General features: G+C 35.8%; 2 protein-coding genes across 3 annotated transcripts in view; both read right to left on the bottom strand.

The window, feature by feature from the left end:
- LOC144971301 (ATPase family AAA domain-containing protein 3-like) overlaps positions 1-19084 on the bottom strand; it is a 31502-nt gene that overhangs the window by 3385 nt on the left and 9033 nt on the right. Inside the window, exons 6-14 of the mRNA XM_078911923.1 lie at positions 18922-18991; positions 14837-14992; positions 14452-14508; positions 11908-12033; positions 7509-7633; positions 6384-6435; positions 5501-5571; positions 4205-4372; positions 53-161 (exon numbers count right to left, since the gene is read on the bottom strand). Of these exons, the coding sequence (XP_078768049.1) occupies positions 53-161; positions 4205-4372; positions 5501-5571; positions 6384-6435; positions 7509-7633; positions 11908-12033; positions 14452-14508; positions 14837-14992; positions 18922-18991 (934 nt within the window). The remainder of the gene's footprint in view (positions 1-52; positions 162-4204; positions 4373-5500; positions 5572-6383; positions 6436-7508; positions 7634-11907; positions 12034-14451; positions 14509-14836; positions 14993-18921; positions 18992-19084) is intronic.
- Positions 15839-17575, bottom strand: LOC144971302 (uncharacterized). 2 transcript variants are annotated; one of them, XR_013645111.1, is made up of 3 exons: positions 17522-17575; positions 16326-16410; positions 15997-16155 (listed from the first exon to the last, which is right to left on the bottom strand). XR_013645111.1 is itself a non-coding variant. In XM_078911925.1 (2 exons), the coding sequence occupies exons 1-2, from the start codon at positions 16479-16481 to the stop codon at positions 15955-15957; spliced, it is 357 nt and encodes a 118-aa protein (XP_078768051.1). In that variant the 5' UTR covers positions 16482-16558; the 3' UTR covers positions 15839-15954. The 2 variants fall into 2 exon arrangements, 1 of the variants encoding a protein (XP_078768051.1); XM_078911925.1 differs by lacking the exon at positions 17522-17575 and having other exon boundaries at positions 15839-16155; positions 16326-16558.

The raw sequence follows: 19084 nt of genomic DNA, 5'->3' as shown, positions 1-19084 counted from the left end.
AATCCAATTTTTCCATGAGAAATGGCTTCACAAAGTAATATAACTAACTCACCTGCCATGCAACACCCAATTTAGATATTTCTCTTCCAGAGAGTCCTTCTGTTTTTGCAGCAATGTCCTTACATTTGGCCCCATAATCAAATTCTGCAACACGTAAACGTCTGCAATGGAAACAAAGATTAAAATTAAGATTTTATCATTTGTTTGTTTCTGTTTTTTTTTTTGTTTTGACTTTTTAAAATAATCATTCTAACAGCTTACTTTCCAAACCATCTCAAAACTGGCTAAACTATTGGAAAAATTTAATTAAGTTTAACAACCATCAACACAAATTGTCATATAAAAGGTAGCAAAGAGCCTTTATGACTTCGACTAAAATTCTAGTCTCAACCAGAATTCCTATACATGACCTTTCAATCTGAACGTGGTCAGAAATCTCTATTGAAATCTCTACTCTTCTAAGAGTTAAATCAATCAAATCAAAGCTTAAATGCTTGTTTTTAGAGTGGATTTTTTTTTTTTTTTTTTTTTTGGCTTCTGCTTCCTATTCAATGGTCATATCTCACCCAAGACCAATTCAATAATAAGCCACCTGTGTCGAATGCCATTCTACAAAATAAGATTATTTGTGTAGTTTTAAACACTGGCTTGAAATTTATCTCTAAATCTGGATCATATCAGAGGAGAAAATGTCCACATTTTTATGCTTTTGTAATTTATGCACTATGATTGTTGTATTTTAGGCCACAGTAATGCAGGACATTCATCCTTATTTCATTTCATTATAAAATGTGATATTTTCAACCATCTTGCAATTTACTATAAGAAATACTGCCCAAACCATCATCATCATCATCATTGCCTTTTTCACCCTGGGTCAGGGTATAGGCCACAGACAAACAGTTTCCATCCTTCTCTATCCTGAGCCAACTTTTTTATCTCATTCCAGGTCTTACCACTTCTTTGTATATCAGCTTCTTTAATTCTTCTCCATGTTCCTCGTGGCCTTCCCCTTGATCTTCTGCCCTGAGGGTTCCAGTCCAATACTTTCTTTGTTATAGTTGAGTCATTCTTTCTAAGCGTGTGTCCAATCCACCTCCATCGTCTTCTTCCTATATCCTCTCCCACTGGTTTCTGCTGTGTTCTTTTCCATACTTCTTCATTTTTTATTCTATCCATCCATTTTATTCTGAGTAGCTTACGCATGCACCTGTTTACGAAAATCTGTACCCTCCTTATACATGCCTGTGATGCGTTCTAAGTTTCACATCCATACAGTAGGACAGACTTCACGTTTGAGTTGAAAAGTCTTAGCTTTAGTTGAAGGGAGATATCTTTAGTTCTCCAAACTCTGTTCAAAGATGTGAATGCAGCCTGTGCCTTTCCTATTCGTGCTTTCACCTCTGCTTCCGTGCCTCCATCCTTGTCAATTATACTTCCGAGATAGCAGAAAGTGTCTATATCTTCGAGTTCCTGATCTTTTACTTTGATCTGCTCCCTTTGACGCGTACCTATCCTCAAGACCTTTGACTTTGCAGGGTGAATTCTTAGACCAATTGATTCCGAGAGGCTGTTTATAATTGTGGTTTTTGCTTGCATCTGGTCCTGGGTGTGGGACAGAAGAGCCAGATCATCTGCAAAATCCAGATCATCCAACTGTGTCCGGGGGGTCCACTGTATCCCATTTCTTCTCCCTTTGGAGGTTTCCTTCATTAGCCAATCAATGGCAAGGATGAACAGGAATGGTGAGAGCAAGCATCCCTGCTTGACACCAGTCTTAATTTCAAAGCTGTCAGTAAGCTGATCTTCATGTACAACCCTGCAACTTGATCCTTCATACATTTCCTTAATGAGGTTTACTATCTTTTCAGGGAGTCCATAATGTGCCAGAATTTTCCACAATGTTGCTCTGTCAATACTGTCGAAAGCCTTCTCGTAATCCAGAAAGTTGACAATAAGAGGAGAGTTCCATTCTATAGACTGTTCTACTATGACTCGCAGAGAGGCAATCTGGTCGGTGGTTGAACGGTTTTTCCGAAAACCTGCCTGTTCGTCCCGCAGTTTAGCATCTGTTGCATTCTTAATTCTCTCTAAAATAATACGGTTGAAAACCTTTCCTGGGATAGAAAGAAGAGTGATGCCTCGATAATTATTACAATTACTGAGGTCCCCTTTCTTTGGAAGCTTGATAAGATGTCCTTCCTTCCAATCCTTTGGGAATATCCCGTCATTCCAGATTCTCTCAAATAGTGGGTGCAGGGCCTCAGCATTTCTTTTCGCATCAACTTTTAGAGCCTCCGGTGGAATCTGGTCTGGTCCAGCAGCTTTCCCCCTTTTCATCTTGTTAATGGCACCCACAATCTCTGCTATCGATGGTGGATCACAGCTAATTGGTAGCTCATTCCTTGCAGGCAAAATTTCTGGCTGGTTGTCTGGTGGTGGTCTGTTCAGAAGGCAGTTGAAATGTTCCCTCCATCGTTCAGATTGAGCCTCTTTTCCAAAAATAGTTTTCCCATCTTTGTCTTTGACTGGTACCTCTGGTTTCCCATATTTTCCAGCAAGTGTCTTGGTAGTTTGATAAAGGATCCTCATGTGTCCTCCAGTCGCTGCTGCTTCTGCTTTCTCTGCAAGTCTGTTCATGAATGCTTCCTTGTCTTTCTTCACAGATCTTTTGACTTCCTTAGCTATGGCTCGATACTGCTCTTGTGCATCCAGCCTTGAAGCCCTTGTTCGGCTTGCATTCACTTGTTCCTTCCTTGTTCTCCTCTTTTCAATAAGGTCCAAGGTGGTTGGACTTATCCATTCTTTATGTTCCGATTTCTTTACCCCCAATACCTCATGGCAAGTTGTTATGTAGACTTCCTTGATCTTTGCCCAATGTGACTCTACATCTATGTCCTCCTCGAGCTCAGTAAGAGGTTGGAATCTATTACTCAATTGTAGTTTGAATTCCTCATTCTTTTCCCCATCAAGTGCATTCACCTCGAATTTTCTTCTTGTATGTGATCTGGCCCCGTGTTTTCTGAGTCGGAGCTTAAGCTTTGCCAATAGCAGGTGGTGGTCTGATCCAACATCTGCCCCTCTCTGTACTGTCACATCTTCCAATGAACGTCTGAATCTACGAGAGATACAAAAATGATCAATCTGATTCTCTGTCACACCATCTGGTGAGACCCAAGTTGCTTTGTGGATCCTCTTATGGGGGAACACTGATCCTCCAATCACCAAACTGTTGAATGCACAGAAATTTGCAAACCTCTCTCCATTATCATTCATTTCTCCCATGCCATGACGTCCCATGATACCTTCATAGCCTACGTTATCCTGTCCCACTTTTGCATTAGCATCTCCCATCAATATGTTGATGTCTTTCCTTGGCAACTTGTCAATGACTTGTTGTAGCAGACCATAAAATGTATCTTTGTCCTCATCTGTTGCATCATTTGTTGGGGCATAGATCTGTACAATGTTCATGCTGATCTTCTTACTCCGTGTTGTAAAGGACGCCATGATGATCCTTTCTCCGCATTGTTCCCATCCTCTCAGTGACTTCTGGGCAAACTTGCTTAGAATTATTCCTACTCCCTGTGTATGAATCCCGTCCCCTCTCCCTGAATATAAAATCTTCTCCCCAGACTTGAGGTGTTTCTGTCCGGATTGTATCCAGTGGGTTTCGCTTACTCCAAGTATATGCAGCCTGTATCTTCTCATCTCAGTCACAACTTGAGAGCTTTTTCCTGCTTCATACATGGTGCGAACGTTCCACGACGCAATTCGAAGCTGCTTGTTTGGCGAAGACGTCATCGGGTCAGCAGAGTCCTTTCGGCTTTGTCTGTTGTCCTTCATAAATTCTGTAATTCCAGAAACTCTTCGGTCGCCCAAGCTAAAAAAAGGATTTAGTTTGTCTGTCTGTGTTTCTGTAACGGTTTGAGTTTAACGGAAAGGGGTGTTAACCCTTTGCCAACCCCCAACCTGGAGGACCAGGTGACTCAAAGATGGGGGAATCACACACCATTAGTCGCCTTTTACGACACGCTGGCTTGGCGTTGGGCTATTCTTGACCCTCTCATTTGAGGGACCCCGGACACCACACGGGGTGCCCAAACCATACTTCAGCAATATTATATTTTCTTGTAATATAGTTTTATACTTTCAGCATTGCTGAAAATACGATAATATCAAGACCATGGCAAGAGCTACTTACCCTGTTTTGAGAGTTGCTGGTTCTAAGATATAACTTTGGAAATAATGACGCACAAGTCTTTCTCTCTCCTCATAAGAAGGGATTTCAAATTCAACCATCTCATCTACCCTGTCATTTATGGCCCAGTCAAATTGTTCTGGCTGATTACTGGCTAAGACCAGCATAAATCTGTGGTGATAAAAAGGAATGGCAATACAAATCAAATACCAGATGACTCAATATATATGAAATCCAAACAAAGGGCAATAGCAACAAAACGACAAACGTTTTTAAAAAATAATCCATTTGAAAGAACATTGACATTAAATTTTAAAAAACAAGCAAACCTGCATTTACCATTTTTTATAGGTAAATATCCACTAAACATGCTCAAAGTGCTTAACAAGGTGAACATTGTACAATAACGAGTTTTTACAGCATATGTTCAAGGTGCTCCCATTTCTCTTAAAGCACATTTTTCAACCTACGAACAAAACTGTCAGTGATGGTCTGGTAATGCTTGATTGGAATCTGTTTAGATTCTTTTGAAATTTCCTTTTGTTAGTTAGCTATGCTATCAATCATGTAAGCATTAATCGATCCTTCAAATACCCCCATAGGTAAAAAGTCTCTGATTAAAATCAGGTCTGTGATTTGCCCACTCATAGAAGGACAACTAATGACTTGTGTCGCAAAAGGTGCTATCCATTGCAAAGGGTTTTTAGCCATATGTGATAAAAATCCGTGCTTTTGTGGCCACTGTGTATTTCACCAACATGACTGTCTAACATACCAAAAACATTTCAAGACAGCAAAGTAAACCTGACTAGTAACAGTGGCAGTGTTCCTGTTCTGATCCTTTTAAAAAACTGACACACATAATCTGTCACATAAGACATTCTCACATCTATGCCATGGAACTATCATGCACAGCACACAGACAAAAATGTTGCTTTCCAAAAAATCGCAAGGTACTGGAACACCTTGCCAGAATAACCGAATTGACACCACAATTTAAAACGATGAGAACATTCAACAAAAGGTAGAACTGGTCATCTACATAAGTGTTGACTACGAAAGAGTAGAGGAATATTGGTATTGTGCCACATGACAAATTATTGGTTGTAGCCAGAAACATGAAAAAGATTGTGAATAGTTTATTTTTATAAGGCATGGCCATATCGGACAGCCGATACATTTCAACTTTACATAGTATAATTCTTGTCAACATGTCACAAAATTATTTCCTCAACAAGTACAATTGGAAAGGAAAATTTTTAAATAAAAGATCAGTACGAATTAAATTTTTCAACTTACTTCTTTGACTGTTCCCCTGTTCTGTACAAGAATGCGTTAAGTGTTGCTCTCATATCTTCACTTATGACTTCCTGTCGTTTAAAAAAAAATGCATATGTTATAAATTCACCATATCTGTCAAATCATTCTTAAAATATAACCAATGACCTTATACAATTCTTCAGAGATTAATTCTCAAAGCCTCCATTAGATTGCTGTAGTAAAAGATAATATCAATTGTTACAGTCAGCTTCACTGCAATGAAAAACAACAAATAAATCAATGCAAATGGGACCAGTGATCTGTCAAATCATCCACCTTACTGACCATAACTTATATATATATATATATCGCTGCCCAGAAGAAGCCATTGCATCAGTTGAAACAAATTTGTAGGCGAGAAATATTTTTTCAAAAGATGATATAATAGATATAATTCACACTCCTATATATCGAGCGCTCTATATGATCCATGTATATCAATTTCTCATGAATATATATATTGTAGAAGTTGATCATAATTATACTTGAAATATTTTATAAATAGCTCCTTTTATCAAAAAGTTGAGCACTATTAAATAATAAAGCTCAATGTATATATATATATATACACGAGAAGATTCAACAGCAAAACAAAACTTTTTTTTTTTTAAACCTTACAGTTGAAATCTTTTTTAATAAATTGAAAAATAAGTTAATCACTTAAAGACAATTTCCAATTTAAAGTATGTCTGCAACACTATTATGGCATTTTCACTCTGGAATAAATCCTATTGTTTCCCATTCTTTACCATGGCAAATTCCAATTTGATTATACATCAATTTTCAACATAACTCTTCTGTTAAACATCAATCGGGCGATTTATAAATTAAATATATTATGAAAAGAGCAAGCATTACTCACCGTTGCTCGCTTTCTCAAAAATGCATCTGCCTCATCAACAAAAAGTAAAACCCTGAAATCGAGAAGAGAAAAAAAAAATAGATCCAAAACATTTCCTAAATTTAGAGAGCATCTGATATCTAGGTATAGAAATAATTAATGATATAGGTATTTATCGGATATCGGAAGGTCCTGGGTTCGAGCCTCGCTCGGCGCATAGTTGAGTCCTTGGAGAAGGCTCTTTACTCACATTCTCTCACCGTACTCAGGTGTAAAATGAGTACCTGGCCGTTAATACAGTTGTCTCCGTCCGAAAAAATTGTAATGTTGCCTAACAGGCGTCATGTCCCGTCCTACATGTTAAATGTTGCTGTTGGCCAGGGACCCCTTGTAAAGCGCTTTGAGGACATTTCGTGGATATTGCACTATATAAAAGCTCATTTTATTTTTATTTTTTTTTATTTTATACCAAAATGCAGGATATTATCTTATGATAGGGTAATATAAAGTTGAATGATTAAGAGTTTCATAGAGCACTCCCTCATGTCTGGGTCCTCCTCTTTAATCATTCAATAATTATTTGTGTATGTGCATAAGTACAGAAATAAAGTTCAAAGAATAATTTACTAATATAAGCTTTAAATCATCCCAAACAATAACCTTCATGGTGAATGGTATCACATCTGACAAGTAATCAGGAGGTCAGGTTTGATCCAAGTTGACAAAGACCAATTTTTGGAATTATATTTTCCTGAATTTTTTTTTTTTTTTTTTTTTGCTTTCTCTGGCACTGTACCATGCACACCTTTTCAGATGTTTATCTTGTACCAGTGTTTGGTCCTCAGTTTTTCACTATCATGTATTTTGTACAAAGTCCAGTTGCACTAAGCCAGCTAAGCATTGACAATTGTTAATTTTGACTACATTCAACTGTCTTCAATTCTGACTTGCAAGTCTTGCTCTCAGGCTTATTTTATGACTGCTCATATTACATAATTAACAATAACAATGAGGCATGCAAGCTAACTAACAAGATCTGACTTATTGAAAAAGGATCTCAATCATTGATTTGGCAAATTCTATGTTAATATTGGCAACATTAGTATAAGTAATAAAAAGGCAAAGTAAGGCTGATAGCCAACATACCCTTTTCCACTCGTGTGTGCCCAGTCAAACACCTTATGCATAGCAGTCACTCCATCCTTTCCCATAGGTGCCACATCACCCCCTGTCATAATGGCATAGTCCATCCCTGAATGTTTGGCAAGGCTCTGAAAGTAAAATCAAATTCTCATTTTCTAAATATAAAATATGTTTGTTTTTGTTTTTAAGGGTTTTACGGCGCTTGCAACACATTAAGGTCATATCAGCGCCAGTAAAAAGAAAGAAAATGGGATAGTAAAAAGTTATAGAATTACAATAAAGCATCCGAGAAAAAGGGAAGACAAAGGGAATTGGTTCAAAAAAGAAACAGGTGTAGATTCCAAAAGCACACTATCAAAGTACTTAGTTTGAGATCACTAAAAGTCTCATCCAGACACAAGCACAGGTCCCAACTAAGAGGAATACACTCAAATGTTTACCAATCATATAATATAATGGCGCTGGCTTCCGGCGACAACAGACGTGTTGTGAATGTTTACCTATTTTCTACACATATTTTTATTCATTTATCATTCAATCGTCGGAATTTAAGCCTAATTTTTATTCAAAATGGATGTGAAGTATATATTGTTCCTGATTTTTATATTTATTAGTATATTTATAAGCATAAATGGTGTTTTAGCCTGTGATTTTGCTGCCAAAATAAGCCTATCGATAACTTATACTCCATAGACTTTCCGATCCCTCCAACCCGTGTCACCCCCACCACCCACTATTGACACATCGTTTATTAAAGTAAGAAAGAGGGGGAGAAAAGGAGGAATAAAAACAAAATTTAACAGACGGCCTTTTCGTCCATTTTTACCCTGTGTAGTGACAGGTAATGTAAGATCACTGAAAAATAAAATTGATGAACTGTTTTCACTGTGTCGTTACAATAATGACTATCGTCAAGCCTCCATAATAGCGTTAACAGAGACTTGGCTATCTCCTCACATACCATCATCATGTTTTAATATTGAACAATATTCACTATTTCGAGGAGATCGGACTAATGTAAATAAACGAACTGGGGGTGGGGTGTGCACATATATTAACAACAAATGGTGCCACCCCAATAACTGTCAGATAAAGAAAATGTATTGTGACGATTATATTGAATTTATTACTGTTTCGTCACGACCATATTATCTACCCCGGGAATATACTCATGTCATCATCATCAACGTCTACATTCCACCATCATCAGACAACACCACAGCAAAAAATATTTTGAGAAAAGAAATACAGGACATTCAAATTAAGTCACCCGATGCCGTATTGATGGTCACTGGCGATTTTAACCAATGTAACGATTTTACTCTCCCGGGACTTCATCAATACGTGGACTGCGAGACAAGGGACAAAAAAACATTAGATTTATTCCTGTGTAATATTAAAAATAGTTATAAATGTTTACCCCGTGCCCCATTAGGTTTATCTGACCACTGCATGCTCTTGCTACTCCCCACCTGCCGCCCTGTTTTTAAACGTGTAAAACCAGTAAAGAAAAGTGTACAGATCTGGAACGGAAGTGTGTGTGAAGATTTGCGTGGTTGTTTTGAATGCACTGACTGGAATGTTTTTATCGAATCATGTGATAGTGTGGATGAGCTGAATGACTGTGTGAGTGAGTATTTAAAATTCTGTGAACAGCTAGTGTCTTGTAAAAAAGAAATAAAATATTATCCTAACAACAAGCCTTGGATAACAAAAGATCTAAAACTTTTATTGAACCAAAAGAAAACTCTCTATACTAGTGGAAACAAAAAAGATCTGAAAACAAAACAAAAAGAGATAAAGAGGGTAATATCTAGTTGTAGAGATAAGTACAAAAATAAAATTGAAAAATGCTTTTCTTCTGGGGATATACGGGACACGTGGCGGGGCTTAAAACTGCTGTGAACTATAATCCAAAGTCCACGATATATCAGAGATATCGAAATTGAACTTTAAATAAATTTTATTCACGTTTCGACACAGCAAACACATTGGATATTGAAAATGAAAAACATAAATTAGACAGGGCTTTGGAAGATGAAATGACTATTGAGGTCAGTGAAGAGGAAACGAGATTCGTATTTTCGAAACTAAACGAGAGGAAGGCTGCTGGGCCGGATGGATTGAAAGGAAAACTATTAAAAGAATGTGCCCACCAGCTTTCCCCCATTTATACACATATTTTTAACTGGTCCCTCCAATGCGTTTCGATCCCTGAAATTTGGAAAACTTCAAAAATTATTCCTGTTCCAAAAAAAGAAAAACTTGAAACTATGAACGATCTCAGACCTGTTGCACTGACTTCAATAGTCATGATATCTTTAGAAAAACTTGTTCTTGTTAAAATTAGGAATCAGTTTATGCCATTGAGTGATAGTCATCAATTTGCTTACAAACCAGGACGTGGCGTAGAGGATGCCATTTTGCGGTTTACAAACAACATCTACAGGCATCTAGATCACGCTAGGAGCTATTGCAGATTGCTTTTTGCAGATTTTTCTTCAGCGTTCAATACAATGCAACCTCAGTTGGTTGTTCAAAAATTGACTAGTCTGAATTTAAACAAGTATATAATTGCTTGGGTGCTCGAATTTCTTACGGAGAGAGCACAATATGTTCAATTAGGACAAAACAAATCTTCCTGTATAACTACAAATACTGGTGCTCCTCAGGGTTGTGTATTGTCCCCTGTATTATTCACAATATACACGAATGACTGTAGAAGTCAAAACCTGAGTGTACCTTTAATAAAGTTTGCAGATGACACCGCTCTTCAAGGCCTCATAACAAATGGCAACGAAGTGGCTTATAGGCAAGATGATGCCCACCACCTAGAGCTTAACATAAGCAAGACAAAGGAGCTAGTGATTGACTTTAGGAGAGTGAAGGAACCGATAGAACCGTTAAAATTAAAGGACCAATTCGTCCAGCGAGTTCCTCACTACAAATACCTTGGTGTAACGATTGATGACAGGCTCAAGTGGGATGAACACTTGAAAATAATTAGGCATAAGATGTGCAGACGTACATATTTTTTATCAAAACTCTCAGTTTAGAATAGATAAAACCCTCTGCACATTATTTTATAGAGCAGTAATCGAAAGTGTTTTGTCATTTTGTATAACAGCTTGGGGAGGCAATTGCTTAGCAGTGGAAAGGAACAAAATAAATTCAAATATTAAAAAATCCATTAAACGCTATATAAATGATGTTGACGATGTAGATCTTTTATACGAGAAATTTTGTATAAATAAAATAACTAAAATATTAAATGACCAGTATCATCCACTAAGACCATCAATTATTATGTCAGAAAGAAGTGGTCGCCCTTTCTCTATTTCAACGAAAACAGAGAGACACCGAAAATCTTTTCTGCCGTCCAGTATTAGGCTTTATAACAACAAGCAATAATCATTTTATATAATTATTTCTCATTTTTACTTTTTAAAAATATAAATATTAATTTATTAATTTATTTGTTTTGCAATCTTTTCAATTTTCAATTTATAGTGACAGTTTTAACTATTTTACAGTGTTTGAAATTATTCATATTATAAAGCGCAGCTCTGGTTATAGAGCTGCTCCTTTTTTATATATATACATCCTATTTCCATTGTATTTTTATCTTATGTGTAAATTATAACACGTCTGTACAAAAAATTTCCTTTTTGGGATGCAATAAAGTATTATTATTATTATTATTATTATTATTATTAAACTAAACATAATACAATGCATAACAACAGAGAGATGATTTACAAGGAAAAAAATATTATCTCCCAAAACTATAACTATACATTCGACTGTTTCCCTCTCAGCCAAGGACTCCGACCAAGGTCAGGACAAAACCAAGCAATCTCATTCCAAGACAAAGACAGAAAGCAATTGGAAAACAGATAACAGGGGATAAAAGACACAGAAAGTACCTCCCTGCCCGCTATGGGAGGTAGGAACCCCACCCAGAAATATAAAATAGCTTCAGCGGGTGTGAGTGGGTGACCAAATAAGAAGACAACAAATAAAAAACACTACTTGTGTCCAGAACTGTCAGCCAACCAAATTCAAGTTCATAGCTCAGTAGTCAAGGGTAATTCAATGGTCATTAGGAATGAAAAATGCGGATAACCATATATTCTCAGAGACATTTTAACTTGACACTGCAGTCTTGAGAAACATACCTGGCCTGGATAACCATCTTTTAACTTCAAATTTTCAGTGAACGTTATTGAACCATTTGTACATTTACTGATAACAAAAGGAAACAAAATGGATGAAATTATTATGTATAATTTTCAACTTGCATTGATGAGATGTCAAAATAAAAGTTACTGACTCAGTTACGTATGTGTAACCCTTTAAATTTTTTTGTTATTTATATTCATATGACATAAATTTTACTCACCTTGGCAAACATGGTTTTTCCAGTACCAGGTGGGCCGTACATGAGTATATTCCTGAAATAACCTTTGTTCTTTTTCGTATGGCGAGTTGAAATGGCAATGTCTCTAAGTTTGGCTTCTAAAGATGGCTGAAAGGGAGAAAATATTCAATTAATATAATTAATTTGTTCAATTTGATGTCATGCCCTTGATAAAAACAATCTTAGCATAACAAAAATACATGGCCTGAGATGAAATAATTGAATCATTTTGTTTCTGCATAAGTTTTAATATTTATCTGTTGAGATGAGATGGACCTAGAGGCTTTTCCACTGAGTTGTTTACCATTAGCCTTTCTGTGTGCCGATAGTTGATGTTTTGTTTTTGACCTGAAATTCACTAACCATGTCGAGCACGTGCTAAAATTACCTTTTAGCCCCTTACTCTGGACAGGAAGTGTGAAGATAAATTTTTTGTGTCTTCTTGAAACATTTTCAAGGCAGGATAACACAATGCAAAATACCATCCATTAATCTACGTGATGTCACGACTTTGTTAAGAACAACATGCACGTGCCATTGGTCATCTTCAAGCTGGACAGTCTGTGACCAATGTCGCAAGAATGCTTAATATCACAAGGAGCACTGTATATTAATTAGTGGATCGATTTGAAATGACAGAAACGGTAAAGGACTAACGAATATACCGTTCTCCTTGTGATATTTAAATGTTTATACAGTCCACTCCAGATAATCGCAAGTTTCGGTTAATCACAACAGGGGGGCTGGGTATAGATTTTACAACAGGTAGACAATGATAGTTGTAATGAGAGACTGAGCGATATCCTTTGTTTTGGGATTGACACTGTGCATTGTGACCAACGAGTTTCGTGAGATTTATTATCTCTCACCATGACTAATCTCTTTGACTCTTACACATACTGAGAACAAAAGAGTGAAAGTTAATCCAATCCGAATAAGGTGTCGACTTGCATTAAAGCTGCATTTGTTTTTTTTAAGGGTTTTACGGCGCTTGCATCACATTTAAGTTATATCAGCGCCAGTAAAAAGGAAGAAAATGGGATGGTGAAAAGTTCTAGAATTACAATTAAAGCATCCAAGAAAAAGTAAGACAAAGGGAACTGGGAACAAATAGGGATCAGATGTAGATTCCAAGAGCATACCATCAATGTACTTAGTTTGAGATCACCAATAAGTCTCATCTGAACACAAGCACGGCCCCCACTAAGAGGAACACACTCAAATGCTTACATTATAAATTATAACAAATATAATAATACACAACAGAGAGATGATTTACAAGGAAAAAAATATCATCTCCCAAAACAATAACTATGCATCTGACTGTTTCCCTCCCAGCCAGGACCCCGACCAGGGCCAGGACAAAACCAAGTCATCTCATTCCAAGACAAAGACAGAATGCAAGTTGGAAAACAGATATAGGGGATAGAAGACACAATAAGTACCTCCCTGCCCACTATGGGAGGTAAGAACCCCACCCTGGCATTAAAGCTGCATTTCTTTGAAAAAATAAATACAGGGCTACCATATGGTTTTTATTTCAATCATATTCCTCTGTCTGTGGTGGACTAAGAACAATGTTTACAACAACTGGTTTGAGTTTACTATATATGTGTAAAATGTTGCGATAGTGGACTCAACTTTGGTTAATCGCAACATATTCGCTGATCCCAAGGTGTTGCGATTATCCGGAGTGGACCGTACTTTCTTTTGATCACAAATATATAACAAAAGTAATACAGTTCATAAAAGAGATGATTTACAAGACAAAGAATATTGTCTCCCAAAACTATACATTTGGCTGTATCCCTCCCAGCCATGGTATCTGGCCAAGGTAGCACCAAGTAATCTCATTCCAAGACAAAGACAGAAAGCATGTTGGAAAATAGATATAGAGAGACAGAAGACACAGCAAGTGCTTCCCTGACTACTATGGGAGGTCAGGAACCCCACCCAGAAGCTTCAGCAAAAGAAAAGTTCACACATGATATTGGACAAAACATTAAGTGATATTATAAAGGACAAAAGATAAATGGATGGGAATGACAATTTATTTTTTTAAAAAGAAACGCCCATAAAATGAAAATGACAAAAAAGAAAACGAAGGACAAGAAAACTGCCCTGACACTGGTCCACTCAAATCGAAAAATCATAACCAAATTAATTGAACTCATAAGACTCCTAGCCACTATAATAAAGCGGGTTTTTTTTTTTTGGTGTGTGTGTTTGTCGTCTTTCACAAATAGTGTATACTAATATAACATCTTTTCTTCACAGATTTTAGCTAGAAAAAAAATGAAATGAATGAATGTGCCATTAACCATGCAAAATGCAAAAGGATTAGATTACTGATTTAAAAAAAAAAGATTATTTAGGTTAATGAATAAATCATTACCAATTCCAGACAAAGTGCTTGGAATTGAGGGGTCTGAATAACATAGACATGGCTAAAATTATATTTTAAAACAATTACCTCAGAATTTAAAAACAAAGTAATATATCAACGTGAAACCATTCACAACTCACCTCTAATATGATTCCTTTGAGAGCATCTTCTGGTGGTCTGTATAGCATTTTGGCGCTCTGTTGAAGGTAATGTCATTTAAGATTAAAACATAAACGTCTTATGTTGCAAGAACAAAATAGTATATTATCAAATGCCAGTTTTAAAAAATGTTGTTCATTAAAGTCCATTCTGTCAAGTACATGCTATATATATATCCATTAAATATGGAATAGCGACCATATCAAATTTTTCGTCAAAACTCATCATGAAACTTCTATTTTTTAAAATAATGAAACAAAGCGTAGCAATTTAGGTGTCTGATAAATCTCACCTTTCAAATGCATGTTCTATATATAAATATCAACATAAAATTGAATGGGAAGTCAATATATTCAAACAACTTACTTTGATTGGATGTTTTAGAGCTTCTGAGACAGTAAATCTCGATGTCTCCCTCACAAGTGAAGGTTTACCTAGGCGAGCCTCAATTGACTTTGCAGTCAATCCAATTCCATGTTTTGCACCATAGTAACCCACCACAACCAAAGTTATTCCACTTGCCTGTCAGGGAGATGGCAAAAACCTATTTATATTTAATGCCAACATATAAAATTAGCAAATTGAGCTTGTTTAAGTGTCATCAGCATATCATATAACGCAAGAGAAACAAAAGACTATCAGAAAAAGAATGATTTTAAGATAAAAATCAAGAATTCTATGACACTCAGAAGTCCTATGATTTTTTTTAAATCACAAACATAATTATATATTCAAAAATTAATCTTATTAAAATGATGAAACATTATAAAATGAAAGCCTTTGAAATATGTCATAAACAACATTCAATGATTCTCAGATCAGTCTTTTTACTTGTATCAATATCATTAAATTATCAAGGAACGAAATTGTGGGGAAAAAAGGCATTTAAAAAATATTTCATTTTTTAAAAGACTCTTAATAAAGGGATAATCCCAGGGGAAAATGGGAGTTGGTAGCTCTGCAATAACTCTATATATGGCGGAAAACACAAAGGGTCTCAGAGGGTTTTCATTTTGGGGCCCATTTTGACCAATTTTCAAAATACTCCAAACACATCATATTTGGTATCAAATGAAAGGTTAATCATTGCAGATTCAGAAAAAATAGCTTTTGAGAGCAGCAGGCCTCTTACATGAAGAGAAATTGTCAAAGAAAGACAACTCTTCCGTTTTTTTGAAAATTTCTGGTAATTCTCAGGATCACCAAAATTTCAATGCAAACCTGCCCCCAGGCATTTGAAATCATCTTAAAACAGCATAACTAAGCAGCCCATGCATTTTTCTCAAAATAATAGCAGGATTCATGCCATATTTTTTTTTTTTTAATGTAAAAAAAAAAAAAAATACAAAAGGACACGAGTCGGAAAAATTTGAAGTTTTCATGTTTTTTTTATTTTAAAGTATAAAATTCTTTGAAATGTTATAAATAATCAATAAATCTAATATATACAGCAAATACAAATAAAGGTTAATATATACAATCAATTATAATTTTAAAAAATAGTGCCCCCTGTTATCAATCGTAACTTGCTCCGAGGGCACTTTCGTCCAGCGGTAGTTGTCCGGAGGGCCCTGACTGATGAAGCTTTCATCTGGAACATCACCAAACACATAACTCTTGCCAGGGCCCTTCCGCATGAATCGCACGAATGGAGCATCAGAAGAAGGCTCTGGTGGGGTTGAAACCTGTGGAAAAATTACAAGAAACAAGATGATAGGTATATTCTTATCATAAAAAAAAAATTCAAATTTCAAAGTCAAACAACAGCTTACTTACCACCTGCAACTTCAGAAAACATGAAAATGAGTTATAAATATTACAAAATATTGCATTAAAGGTATGAAAAACTTCTTACAACAGCAAAAAAAGTCTTTGTGAGCTTGTTTATCTCGCATGTTATTTTGAGGTACTCCCCCACCTTCACCACTGGACAGTCTGATCTGGGAAAGATAAGTAAATATGGTTCTGGTATTACATTAAAGTCAAATAGAAAGTTGTGTTTATATCTCATATGTTAAGAAGTGTAATGCAATATGAAATAATAAAGGAACCTGCCCAAAGAAAAATATACAAATTAGCAAATAATATTAATAATGAGTCTAATAACATATTTTTTGTTTGTTTGTTGCTTTAGGTCTCTTCCAACACAATTGAGGTTATATGAGAGACCGCTGAAACAAAAAAACAAGCAATCTAACAAAAATAGTACACATGTAAATCAAAATCATAACCTAAAGATATCATAAGCTAAATTATAAATAACCAAGAACAAACAGGCAGAGGATTTACAGGAAAAAAGATATCCCCTGTCAAAAATACAATCACAAACCAAAGAAGCAGGATAGGCTAGTAAAGAGAAGAAGAAACGACATCACTATCGGATCGTACACCCATGCGAACATCATAGGTATATGATTCAAGGGTGATGCTCCCATCCAACCACCCGCCTAATAACATATAATCATCGAAATATTTATATGAAGAAAAGTAGCTGAAATAAATGTACAACTAATTAGAGAAATTTTACTGATGTTATCTGAATCATACAAGAAAGAAAAATGGTGGGAATCAAATTAAATGAAAGGGAACATAATTCTATTCAAATTTGATAAAAATAACGTCTATTTATCATTTTCATAAATTTAATCTAAATTCAGTTGATTTCTTATGGTCGCCAGCCATGCCATTATCGTGAATCAGCCGCCATATTGGTTTCGCTATTCTGTGGCATAGCAGTTTTCCAAACTTTGCCGTATCGCACATTAAATCAAGGCATTTCAAGCCAAAATAACATCATCCTGCGTAGTTGTGGGTTTCTATCTTGTTATTCATCATATATTTACAATAAAATAAGTCGATTATCGACTTTCAGGGGTTAGAAATGGAATTATCAGAATCAAAACAATCGAAGCCGGCTTGATTCTGCTATGGAAAAACTGCTATGGAAGAGCGACACACAGAAAAACGGGCATTAAAACTAACACAAATCCTTTGAATTTCACAATGATTATACTAAAATACTTAAAATTATAATAAAAATAGTCAACTTACCAATTTTCACTCGTCGAAGTTATCGGATAACGTTTTAGGGCCGTAAACAAAAACTGCAGCTATGGAAAAACGATGTAGACACCGGATGTTTTGACTCGTATTTTACAGGAAGTAAGAGCCTCGCTATGGAAGAATTACGAAGTCCCCAAAACTTTGTGTTTTCGAAAACGGCCGTTTTTCTTTATTTTAAGCATGAAATCATAATTATTTTTAAAAATGAAACTCATTCTCCGATTTTTTAATGTTTTATTTCACAAAATATGGCCATTCAAAGAATTTCTGAGTTGATTTCATGTTTCTTTAACGCAGTTTTCCGAAACTACCGTGGCTGAAATGAAAACGTTTGTTGTCGCCAAAACCCATAAAAAAACACTTCAACAAACAATATCTTAATAACAACAAAATATTTTTTTTTCAAACTGCTCACACAGGTTCCTTAACCATAAATCAACACAAAACACACAAAAAAAAAAAGTGAATTTGGATTTTTTCATAGAAATAAGTTTATTTCAAAAGGAGACCCCCATTTTGGGCCTTCTTGTGTTTTCTGCCCTATATATGCAAGGAGTTCAGCCCTACACCTTTGGATATACAATGCAACATGTGTTCATCGAACAAGTATTTGACAAATTCACAAGTTCAACTAACAAAGACAGAATTTCCAGATTATGTCCAATGTCTTAGTAAAATTTTCACGCCATCCACAACAAACTAAACTGAGACTTAGGGCTAACAAACTGGCCACTAAAAAAAAAAGAAAGAGAGAGAGAAAGAGAGAGAGAGAGAGAGAGAGAGAGAGAGAGAAAGAGAGAGAGAGAGAGAGAGAGAGAGAGAGAGAGAGAGAGAGAGCCATTATGATCTTATAGACTGAAACTGACCAAAAATCAAAAACAAAACTAAAAAAAGAAATCGAGTCATAAAATAAGATGATCACAAAAACAAGTTATTTACTGTGACTTGTATTCAATAGCTCAACCAATGGAATCATATTTTTCCTTGAGCACCACTAACAACAACTTACTTGTCATTGTTTTTTAACCTGTATTGTGACATGAATTTGTGATCTAAAGTGCTTCCCACTTCCCCCACACATCCTATCATGTTATCCCGCGCGTCATGTTGTGTGGTGTGGTGGTGTTTTGTTTGTCAAAGCGAGTAACTCAGGAGTGAATGATATTTATTAATTTGCCAACAAGAAGGCATCAATCTATCAGATCAGGGCCTGCAAACATTGAGATCATATTATACTTGTACAGAAAGCTACATCAGTTTGTGTCTCTTGTCTTACAACCCTTTTCACGTCTTCGTCAAATCATGGATTCAACAAACTTTTTGGGCTGTCCCATGTAGTTCATCGAATGCGTGTTGCATTGTACTTAAATATAAAGCAATATAATTACAGCTGCAGTAATCATGTTCCAATTGTTGAGAAACGTTGTCAACCCAGATCCCATGACTGAACCAATTGTTCTGAAAAATAAATTTTTAAAAAAAAGATGTAAAAAACATGAAAAAGATTCAGTACGATAATCAAGATAACAAGTACCTAAGTAGGCCTACTAT

This window comes from Berghia stephanieae, chromosome 4, assembly GCF_034508935.2.
Source record: "Berghia stephanieae isolate SIO BIC M18660-M18661 chromosome 4, UCSD_Bste_1.3, whole genome shotgun sequence".
In the NCBI taxonomy this organism is placed as follows: Eukaryota; Metazoa; Mollusca; class Gastropoda; order Nudibranchia; family Aeolidiidae; genus Berghia; species Berghia stephanieae.
Note: the sequence above shows the minus strand (reverse complement) of the source record. Positions and strands in the feature narration are given on the sequence as shown.